We start from the raw sequence: 12,270 nt of genomic DNA, 5'->3' as shown, positions 1-12,270 counted from the left end.
AGAAATGCTAATAGTCTGCCCTTCTCTGGGAAATGCCATACACTCAACTGGAACCTGGGGGCAGATGGACCTTTGTGTTCTTGGTTGCACTCACTTGAGGTAGAATTTCTGTTTACTGAGCTGTGGCATGGTGGAGGGGTGGGCAGGCCATTCTTCAAATGCCATAGACCTTCACTGTTTTTACCAATTCTTAGTAGATTTTTCTTGAGCAAATGTTTCTTCATTTGCTATTTGACTTTAGGATGATTTCTGGAGACTTTGAAGGATTCTTATTTTTACTAATTTTTATCAGTTACATTTTGTTGGGGAATTTATCTAAAGAAGTCTTCATGCTATCATTTTGGAAGACCTCTGGTGGTTTTCTTTTAAATACTCTCTTAAGACAGTACTTTGAAATTAATTCTTTATTGAGTTTTTCAGGTGACATTTAATTTATTTGCATACATAGTTAAAAAGGTTTTCTCTTCTGCTTTTGTACGTCACAAAGTCATAGTAAAATATAGTCTTTCTTTGGATAAATTTGAATATAAGCTTAATACAGAGAAGAACTGAGTTCTAATTCAGTCCCTTTAGCATATTAATTGTGAGATCTCAAATAGGTTACTTAAGCACCTTGAATGTATTTGCTTATCCAAAATTTTGAAATAATAGTAGCTATTATTAAATTAAATTAGGTAATGCATGTGAAAACAATTTGTTAATTCTAAAAACTTAAAATGGGGAGTGTTGTTATTACACGCTCAAATAAAATCTGCATCTTGTATGATTTCATTCTCATCTAAAAATACTATGTATAAAATTTATCTTAAAGAGTCTTCAGTATGGTTTATGTGATTTTTAAATCCTTCATATTATGATCAATAAGTATTCTTATAAAATCAGTGAGTATATCACCTAGCAAATGATTACTTTAGATAAGCTTATGGTGGAATTACAACAGTAGAAGGAGAAAACAACATGTTCAGTATAAGTCTTTGGAGTGAGTGGTGAGTAATCTTAAAATAAAATTTTGATTTTTTTTATATGCCAACATAGATGTTTATATGTTGTTTATACTGTCTTCAGAGTATCCTGGCTCTAAATCCTCGAACACAAACTCATGCAGCGCTGCGTTCCACTTCAGCCAAGAAAGTAGACAAGAAACATTGGAAAAGAAATACTGATAAAAACTGCTCTGTAAGTACCACTGATAGATTGTTTCACATGGAAAATAATCTCATCCTATACATTGTAAAACAAGATTTTACATATACTTAGAAATACAATTAAATATGTGTAAAGTACAGCTGTAATTTTTTTCATACTTTAGATATTTTTTATTTGAATAATCACAAAGATGTTTTTAATTTTACTGCTTGAAAATCTATTGAAACAACTAAAAAATTATATGTTTAGTGTGGTACCAAAATTTATTGCCTTAAAAATCCGTAAACCTTCTCTTAAAATTCTTTTGTAAAATCAAAAACACAAGGAACAATAAGTGTTGGTGAGGCCGTGGAGAAAAAGGAACTCTCTTACACTATTGGTGGAATGCAAACTGGTGCAGCCACTGTGGAAAATAGTATGGAGGTTCCTCAAAAAATTAAAAATAAAATTACTGTATGATCCAGTAATTCCACTACTGGGTATTTACCCAAAGAATACAAAAACACTAATTTGAAAAGACACGTGCACCCCTATGTTTGTTGCTGTATTATTTACAATAGTCAAACTATGAAAACCCCCCTCCCCAGGTGTCCACTGATAGAAGAGTGGATAAAGATGATGTAGTGTGTGTGTATGTATATATATATATATATATATATATATATATATATATATATACAGAATATAGAGAGTATAATGCTAAGCAAATAAGTCAGAGAAAGACAAAGGCCATGTGATCTCACTCATGTGGAATTTAAGAAAAAACAAATAATCAAAAGAAGAAAAAAGAAGCACATTAAGAAACAGATTCTTAACTATAGAGAACAAACTGATGGTTACCACAGAGGAAGTGGGTGAGGGGAATGGGTGAAATAGGTGTTGGGGATTTAAGAGTACAATTATTATGATGAAAAAAATTAAATTAAAATCCTTGAAAATTGTTTTGTATAACAATAAAATGATACAGAAGAGTTTCCATATTACAGATATAATTTAGCTGAAGAAGAGTACACTGGCATATACAAGCTATTGTATGATGTGGTTTTGGGGAACATATGAGCAACATTTGGGGAATACTATAAACATTTAATATTTCCAAGTGAGGTACAGGAGAAAAATGTCTGAGATTACTGATTGCTGAAATGTTATTTAACTGATTCTATGAGGTTATCACAGGGCTGGCACTTTGAGGCCATAAATGGGGATTAAGTACAAACTCGAAGGCAATATTTAAAATACGACTTTAGGGGGCATACCTTTTTAAAATTGGAAATCAATTTCCTTTTTACCCAATTTCCCAAAATTAGTTTCCCCCAAATTAGTTTTCTCAAATCATTTATTGAAACAATTATTTGTATTAGCTTATTTAACATTGGCTTCTTTGGTGCTTTGCTTATACTGTCTAATATAACGATTTTAGTTTATGTACTTCTTTCTTCCTTACATATGAACTCTTTGATGATGGAAATTGAGGGTATGTGCTCATTGTGTATGTATTCATCTGATTCAAAAATTTTTGTCATTGGACATCCAGGAAAGGTTTTTGAATGAAAAGAAGAACTAGAAATACAAAGAAATGATGTGACTTGAGATGATTATGTAGGCACTTAATAGCAAAGCTGGGTTGGAGTTCAGTTTTCCTTGTACCAGTTTGGTGAATTTGCTTTCTAATATCATGAGGTCTCTGGAAGAAGACTAGTGTGGTCTAAATTATATCAAAGGTTAGACTGACTCTAAGATCTTATATTACAGTGTGAATAATTGCAGGGCACTGAAAAAAGAGTCATGTAAATTTCAAATGTAGAAAGCCCTTAAAGATTATCAATTCTAAATCATTTTAAAGGTATGAGAACTTTGACCCTGATAAGTTAAATGACTTCTCTAAGGTCTCATTTATATGTTATTAAACTATTTATGGTCAGAGTTCTATTTAGAAAGAGAGGCTTTCTTATCATTTTATTATTATTTTATGAAATTAGCATTTTATTCCAAAATGTTATCCTGTAAATTGAGTGTCTCATTTTATCAGATTTTTTAATAATTGGTAAAGATGCAGTGAGGTGGGTCTTCTCCATTAAATGTATTGGCAAAAATTCTGAGAGAAGCAATTTGACAGTATTTTTGGCAATATTCATCAACACCTGTCTTAGTTTGCTAGGGCTGCCATAACCAAGTACCATTGACTGGGTGGCCTAAAGAACAGAAATTCTCAATGTTGTGGAGGCTAGGAATCTGAGATCAAGGTGTCAGCAGGGTTTTTTTCTTCTGAGTCCTCTCTCTTGGTTTTCCCTTGTGTCTTTGTTATAGTCTTCCCTCTGTGTGTGCCTGTATCCAAATTTCCTCTTATAATGACACTAATACTAGATTAGGGCCCCCTCTTAATGACCTCATTTTAAATCAGTCATCTCTGTAAAGACTGTCTCCAAATACAATTACATTCTCAGGTACTAGGGGTTAGGACTCTAGCATATAAATTTGTGGGGTATATAGTTCAGTCCATAACAATATCTTTAAATTATCAAACACTTACATCCAATCATTTATCTTGTAGTAAACTATCCTAAACAAAGAATTAGGAATGTAGATAAAGAATTAAGTAGAAAGAAGGTTTTCCCAACATTATTTATTTGGTAGAGAAAAATGTGGGGAAAACCCACTGAATTCCAAGCATTGAGTTGTGGTTAAATAAATCAGGACAGATCCATTCAGCAGTAAGTTGTGCAATCATGGAAATTATTTTTAAAATAATTATCTGGAAAAATACTTACAATATATATTATAAGGAAAAGGCATGAAGCATTATATTTAAGAATGATTGTGTGCACTTATACACACATATTCACCTAGACATATATTCACAAAGAAAAAAAGAAAATATAATGGAATGTTAATAGTGATTACCTTTGTTTTCTTTGCACTTTTGTATATTTCAAGTTTTATATAATCAGGTATTAGAAAAATGAAAGCTTTAAATTCATGTTAAAATAATCTTAATCTATAAGATCAGATTTATTGCTCTGGATGTATACCATTTTGAAAATTCTATTTGACACACCTATATTAACAAAACACAGTGAAATTCATTCCCAAAGTGGAAATACGGAGCGAAGCTTTGAAAGTTATTCTCAGTGCAGTTAAAGAATGTGGCTCCTTTCCTTTTCATTATTGCTCTTATGTGTTTGCATGAAGAATTGATTAAAAGTATAACCAAAAGATTCTTTTCTTTTCTTTTCTTTTTTTATTATTTTAGAGAGAGAGAGTGAGGGGGGAGAGGGACAGAAGGAGAGAGAGAGAATCTTAAGCAGACTCCATGCTCAGTGTGGAGTTCAACATGGTGCTCCATCCCATGACCCTGAGTTCATGACCTAAGCCAAAACCAAGAGTCAGATGCTCAACTGACTGAGCCACCCAGGTGCCCCTGATTTATTTTTTACTTTACAAATTTTCATATTTGTGTTTTATAATCACTCCTCTAAATTCAAAAGCCTTATATGTATATAAACAAACATAAGACTTTGAAAGGTAGAGAGAAGACCAAGTAGCTAGAGAAGTGGAACCTAAAGAATGAAATAGTGGTGAGTTCCTAGGGTTTTCCTTTTTCTGTATTTTTCCCAGTCTTGGGGGAGCACCTGGCTGGCATGAGAATCTTGATCTTGAGGTCATGAGTTGAAGCCCCATATTGGGTATAGAGCTTACTTAAATTAATTAAATAATTAAAAATAAAATTAAAAAACATGTGTCTTGGAAAAACTAGAAATCCTAAAATAAATGAAGAAAATTAAGAAATATCTCAGTCTTGGGACTAAAGAATTTAGAGAACTGGCAACACTAACTTCACACACACATGCGCACGCACGCACGCACACACACACACATGCACACACACACACAAATCCTAACAAAAGTCTGCTCTGTCTAGCCAAATTATCAGGGAAAAAACAGCCTAGCAAGACAGAAAACCTTCAGACCGTAAGTTGTCTACTCTACCCAAACACATCAAGAAAAACTGTGGCCCTATCCCTATGTATTCCATAAAGGCTGAGAAGAGAGCCTAGACTTCCATTCTGTAATGAGATAATGAGATGCCCACACACCTCTGCTGGGTGAAAGAATAGGGAGCCAGTACTTTCATCCCCATTAGCTAGCCAGTAACTGAAAGGGCCCACATCCCCACTTACCCTCTGTGATGTCAATGACTTCTCTCACTATCCAGAGGAAGAAAAGAAAGAGGGCAGGGCTGAAAAATACTCAAAAAGGAAATAATGACTAGAAACTTTCCAAATTGGGAAAGAGACATAAACCTACAAATTCAACAAACCTGTGTGAAACCCAAAGAAAACCATAGTAAGATATGTCATAATTGAATTTCTGAAAACTAAAGACGAAGACAGTATCCTGAAGGAAGCTAGCCCACTTGCTTCAAGACAGGGACAACTCTCGTGGGCTGTTATGCTCCTAAGCCTTGCTCTATTGCTTTGGCTATGACTAGAAGGTACCACTGACTGCGTCCTTGCTTTGAAAGTTTCCCTCCTTCCTACCCTGCTTTATGCCTCTTGTACTTTTCCTGAATAGCCCTCGCTCCATAAATCACCTGCACCCAAATCCCTGTTTCAAATTTGCTTTTAGGAAAAATGAATTGAAATTGGTAAACAAAGGGTGAAATCTTGGCTCGCATCAGCAGCACTTGATACAGCGTCACTCTCTTGTTCCTAAAATATTTTTTTTCACTTGGCGTATAGAACATCAAACTCCTTGGTTTTCTTCTTTCATTATTAGCATCTCCTTGGCTTCATTGTTGGTTATTCCTCATCTTCTCACTCCTAAATATTAGAATGCTCAGAGCTTAGATCTTTCTCTCTCTGTAAGGCTTATTATGTTGGTGGTCTCATTTTTCTCTCCTCACTTTAATTTCTGTCTATATCCAAATCTTATTACCTCTTACCTCCTTCACCACTATCAACCTTTCTAAGCCCGCACCATTATCTCTCATCTCTCATCTGGTTTATTTCAGTAGCCTTGAAATAGTTTCCATGCTTATGCCTTTCCTGGTAGAATCTTTAATTAATACACACAAACCTGTTTAAAATTCCTGTGTTCAGAATCTTTCAGTGGTTTTACAGCTCACTTGGAGTTTTCACAATTTCCTTTGTACAATTGTCACTTCAGCAAGGCCTTCTCCGGCCACTCTATTTAAAACTCTAACCTGCCCCCCTTTTGAGCTCCCCTTAGACTTCTTTGCTTAATTTTTCTTCTAGCACTCATCACTGATATACTGTTTTTTACTTGCTAATTTTGTTTATTTTCTGCCCTTTTCTGCTGGAATATAAAGTGTAGGAGGGCAGGGATTTTTGTGTTTTGTTCATCATGTGTTCTGTTGCATAAGCTGTGTTCCCAGCTTCTAGAATAGTTGGTGCTCAGTAAATATCTGCCGAATGAATGCATGAATGAATAGGATCCTTTTGTCACATATTATTTATATACTGGACATAAGGATTACATATTTTCTTATATAGTGTTATACAGTTTCCAGAGTACCTTTGCATATTCCATTTGGTTTTTACCATAATGTAAATAAACAATTCAGATTTGTCTCCTTGTTTTACTGATGAGGACTATGCTGAAAATGTTAAATGATTTACTTAAGCATATTAAAATTACTCAGTGTTGCAGTCAGATCTAGAAATCAGGTCATCTGGGTCTAGTACATCCTTTTTAGTATATCACCTGGCTTCCTTAGAAAAGACAAATAAGATTATTAGAAAGTAGAATCATCAGAATTAAGGAAAAGATAGATTGTATTGGTTGTCACATTTTTTTTTTACCAGTAATCTTAATATCATTTCTGAAGATAGCCAAAGAGATCATTTTCAGCTAACTTCCCGACCACCAAATACAAAGGTTTTATTTATTTATGCTTTTTTTAATTTACTAACTATTTTGCTTTGGCTTTATAATTTTCTGTTTTGATTTAGTTCAGATAATCACTGACTTACCACTCTTTGCATATATGCATTAGGGTTGTGGGTTGGGTCTCTTTGAATTCCCAGGGAAGAAGTTTCTCTTGAGCCATTGTATTACCTTCTGTTCATATCTGGTTATCTTTGTCCATTTTGGTTCTGGAAACAACCATATTTCAGGCACTGTATTGAATGCCATTCAAAGATGAATAAATTACAAATTCCAGTCTGAAATTGTTTATTAAAATAGGTGCAAATTTAGTTTTAACAAACAAATTTATAGGCTTCTTAGAAGATAGGCATTTGTTTGACCTGTAAAAGTGCTCTGCGAATGGCAGTTCTGAAATTTTTTACCCAGGAATTTCTTCCCTTGGCAGTTTGATACCATTCTAGTACTAATTGGAAATTCTGAATTCAGTAGGGGATTTAAACTGGCAAATGTGTTTATACTGGTTAATGAAGCACGAAGCAGTTATTTCCAGTATCTTTTAAGCAGGTGTTCCATAACTGCTGTTTATTTTTGCCATTTTTGAAAATGCTGAACTGTCATAATTGCATAAATATTTTGCACTCATTTTCCATTAGCAATATTTGAAGACCTGAAAATGTTACAAATCAGAAAACTGGGTGAAAATAAAAAGAGAAGGTAGTTGAAGACATCCAATTATTAGACATTTTTAAGAACTTTAGCTACTTTGTTTTAAACATGTGACTCATAGTAAGTGCTCACAGTAAAAAAAATAATAATAAGCCATAGTATATAGTAAGAATTTGCTAATTGCAAATCTGTCTAAAGTGCTTTTAATGAACTAGCTCATTTAATCCTCAGAGCCATCCTATGAGGAAGGTACTGTATTTTATTTCCATTCATAGATAAGGGAACTAAAGAACAGGGAAATTTAAGAAACCTGTCCAGGATTCCACTACTGCATGGTGGAACCAGAGGTTGCACTCATGTAATCTGGCACCAGATCTTTTTAAGTAAAATTGTTTGAATAAGTAAATAAAAATAAATCATTGACTTTTTTTTTTCATTCTAGGAAATGACTACAGTAATGTGTAGGTTTTGATAAATCATTATTTTTTTCCTGGATGAGGTTCCCAGTTTTAGTCACTACTTTTTGTTTGTTTTTGCATTCATTGCCTGTTTATGAAATGGGCCAGCCATTGTGCCACTTACCACAGTAGAATGAAGATGAATTTGATTGGCATAGGCCTTGCCAAGAAGGTCTCACATTCTTTTGAAGAAGACAGAAATATCAATAAATAACAATACTACTCTTTCAAAGGAAGAACTATTAAGGAGTTTTAATTATCAGTGTAATTCAGTCAAATTTGCCTTTGGCTGAATTAGTCTAACTTTCATAGGGGAAGATGGATTTAATAAGGAAAATGGGAGGTAAAATTCAGACTTGTGTAGAAGGCTAGAAGACAATAGAATATGGGGCAGTGGGTATGTAGGAGAGAAGATAAATTTGAATGTATTTAGGATTATCTCAGTTTTTTTGGGCTACTATAGCAAAAAATACCATACACTGGATGGCTTAAACAACAAACATTTATTTCTCATGCTTCTGTGGGCTGGGAGGTCCAAGATCAGGGCATTGGCAGATTTGGTATCTGGTGAGGGCCTGCTTCCAGGTTCGTGAATGGCCGTTTTCTTGCTGTGTCTTCAAATAGCAGAAGAGATGAGAGCGTTCCTGAGTCCCTTTTATAAGGGCACTAATCCCATTCATGAGGACTCAGCTTTCATGACCTAATCACCTTCTATCTCATAATATCATCACATTGGGTGTTAGGATTCCAATATATGAATTTTGAGGGGACACAAATATTCAGTCCATAACAGGAGGTAAAATAAATATGACTTGAGAGTTTATGTGTACATTTAGTTGTTTATAAGATAAAACTGAGGAGAATAATGAATTCAGTTTGTGATCTTTTGTTTCTTGTACCTGGGTATATCCTATTTAGTTCAAAAGTTGTAGCTCAGTAAAGGAGTCAGGAATGAAGATGAAAAGTTTTGAGTCATCAGAGTATATGTGGGTATAAAGCCTGTAGATAGAGTTTCCCAGGAAGTATAGAGAGTGGGAAGAGTTTGGAACTTGGATCTTTGAGAACTGTGGGTGGGATTAGGAGAGACAAGTGAGGTACTGGCTTGAGGTACAAAACGTAAGGGACACTGAAAGACTCAGTAAACAAGATAAATAATCCAAGAATATGTAAAACATGTATATAAAACCATACCTCTTTCCTTTTGCCTCAGGCTGCAGTGCGGCTTAGCATGACACTGAATACCAGCATGGCAAGGGCAGGCAGAGATGAGAATTTATCTGAGAAACACCGTGTGGGGTGAGATGAGAGCCATGAAAGAAGTGAGAGAGTTCCTACAAGGAAGGACAGGTCATTGTGCTTTTCTTCTAATAACATGATTTCCAAATGTGGTTATTTTTTATACTTTGGAAATTATCCTTATGATTTGCTTTATGTGCTGGGGTCCATTTTTCCTTCTCAAGCTTACATGACTATTAAGGAATAAAATCTACATAGTTAATAATCACTCAACCTCATTCAGAAAAGGAAGGTGGAATTATTCTTGCTTTGATAACCCAGCTACCTGACTCTGTTAACTTGACATAGAATGCAGGTCCCAGTGTTGATATATAGGAAATTCACAATATGAATTCCTTTTTTTAAGCTCCAAAGTTAAATGAATTTTTGACCACATTCACAGTAAGAAAGTAATTCCTGTTCTACTCTCTCCTCTTCTTACACCATATTTTAAAACAACTTCTCAAGCTTGAGCTTGCTTTCCTGATTGCTGACAATAGCATTCTTCTGAAAATAGACTCAGTGCCTGAAGGGGTTTCTGAAATAAAAAAAATAAAAATAAAATAACCCAAACCAAGATTCTTTGCAACTTAATGCCTTCTTCAATAAGTGAAAAATGCATTGTATAGAGAACACAAGTATCAGACTAGAAACTCAGGCATACAGGAAATATAACCTCCTTTATTTTTCTGTAACCAAACTTAAATTCTATTTTGAGCTTTTCTAAGAGTAGAAACTTAGTCATTGTCACTTTTAGAATTTTTACCCCTCTGCTCCCCCTGCCCCTCCTTATTTCTCTGGGCTAACATCTGACTTCCCTGGGATTTGGTGACAAGTGTGGTAGATGTGGTGAGCCCAGCTGATTCTTCATTATGTTTCCTTTACTAACCATCATGGGGGATGTAGAATTATCCCTCATTCCCTTTCATGAGATCCCTTTTTGTTCCCTGTCTCTGTACTACTTTTAAGCCACTCGTGAATACATGATAGTCATTCAGCATTGGGGCTCAGGAAACTTCCATAGTTCAGTCACCTCTTCCCGGGGCTTCATCTGATAGGTTCTCGAGCTCATGATTTCCCTGTGCATGACTAGTATTTGCCAGCCTGAGTAGCTTGGCAATGATCTTTTTTTCTGTGAATCTACCAATATTTCTGGGCCCCTCCTTTTTTTATGTACCCTCATCTTATCTTTCCATTCTTAAAATATTTATATAGTTTAGATGGGAAGGTAGGAGTGGAGAAGAAAATTTACTTTTAACTCCTTACTCATTTCCTCTTAAATCCATTGTCAATCACTCAAGTTTTTTCAGATTCCTTGAAAATCTGGCTTCTAAAATCTTAAATCTCACAGAAGGTCTCTTGGTCTTATTGCTTTCTGTTGTTACATCTTTTTCTTCAAGAAATGAAAACTAGTGGCCTCTCTGCTTAACATGTGCACATTTTAGGAGGAAGGAGAAGGAATTATAGTAAAACTTCCCCATCCCATAAAGTCTGATTTTGAATTTGGATCTAACAGAATTCATGATCGTCTCCTATTCTGCATCCAGCAGGTTCTCAAATGAGGTGTGTTGGGAGTGGGGAGAGAAGGTGGAGTAAGTTTCTATTTTGGGTTAGAGAAAGTAAGGAAGAAGGGTTAAGACAGGCAAGGCCAGTTAGAACTCCATTTTGGGAAACTGAGATAGTACTTGCAAGACCGTGAAAATGAGTACCTCCTTAAATTTTGTGCCATGGATGCTCACTTACCTCACTGTTGTACTGGTCCTGATAACAGCTGCCAATCAAAGGGCTTACACTGTCCTGGGGATACCAGCCTGTCAGGACCTGGAGATGTCCTTATGAATGTTTAAACTTGGGTAGCAACTGGCGACCTGCCATAGGGACTCATGGATTTGGATGGCACTGGTGGTCCCAGAACTCCAGGCTAGCTGACTGAGTAGGTTTCTCTGGTCATTACATTAACTTCCTAGTAATGCTACCACACATTAGGTATTACTAGAGATTTGGAATCATTAATCTGACACTGTTTTATTGTTTATATTTTAAGGACAATTACCCTGCTAAGTGTATTGAGCACATTGTAATGAATTAGAAAAAATAAGTTTGTTTTAAAATAAGAATATTTTAAGTGGTCTTTATTGGAAAGTCTCTTCCATACCTCTAACAAAGATTAGAAGACATCACTGTATAAGTTTAGTAATTAATTTTGTGTCTATATGTTAGAATAGACATTGATTTGAAGAAACTGATCCTTTAAAAAAATGCAAGTTTAAAGTTCAGCAGAAGGAAAAATTTTATAGAGGGAAAAATATACGGTGACATTTGATTGAAAATCGTTTGTCAAAGTATATAGAATAGGGATTCTGAGCCTAAAATCTTGCTTTGTGGTAATTTAGACATATGTAGACCTTATAATTTTGGAATTGGGGTGGGTTCTTCTGACACATAACCAGTAATTATTTTAAAATAGTAGCCTGTTGCTTATAGGAAGGCATTTTTGCTGTAAGTGTTAAAATCTAGTTATGGATTTAAAAAGATTTTTGGGCAATCTCAGTTTCTTTAAGAATACAAAGTATACCCTGAATCAGTAATTAAAATATGATCATTGATTAATTTTCATTGTCTATATATGAACTATGAACTATGAAAAGTATCTCGTGAACATTGTTATACATTAATACAATGGTTGGAAAAAAGTTACTTTTCATAGGTGGACCCTCTTAAAGAATTAATGTGGGGCACCTGGGTGGCTCAGTAAGTTGAGCATCTGACTCTTGATTTGGGCTCAGGTCATGATCTCATGGTCTTTGGGATCAAGCCCCATGTCAGACTCTGCCCT

At 34.8% G+C, this 12,270-nt stretch overlaps 1 protein-coding gene across 1 annotated transcript in view; it reads left to right on the top strand.

Moving 5' to 3' along the window:
- The window catches only part of DPYD (dihydropyrimidine dehydrogenase), an 891,530-nt gene that overhangs the window by 40,800 nt on the left and 838,460 nt on the right, over positions 1-12,270 (top strand). Inside the window, exon 2 of the mRNA XM_040471061.1 lies at positions 1,066-1,176. Coding sequence (XP_040326995.1) covers positions 1,066-1,176 — 111 coding nt within the window. The remainder of the gene's footprint in view (positions 1-1,065; positions 1,177-12,270) is intronic.

The sequence above is a fragment of the Herpailurus yagouaroundi genome, unplaced genomic scaffold (genome assembly GCF_014898765.1).
Source record: "Herpailurus yagouaroundi ecotype Mexico unplaced genomic scaffold, PumYag 77, whole genome shotgun sequence".
Classification (NCBI taxonomy): Eukaryota; Metazoa; Chordata; class Mammalia; order Carnivora; family Felidae; genus Herpailurus; species Herpailurus yagouaroundi.
This window is presented reverse-complemented; position numbering and strand designations above follow the sequence as displayed.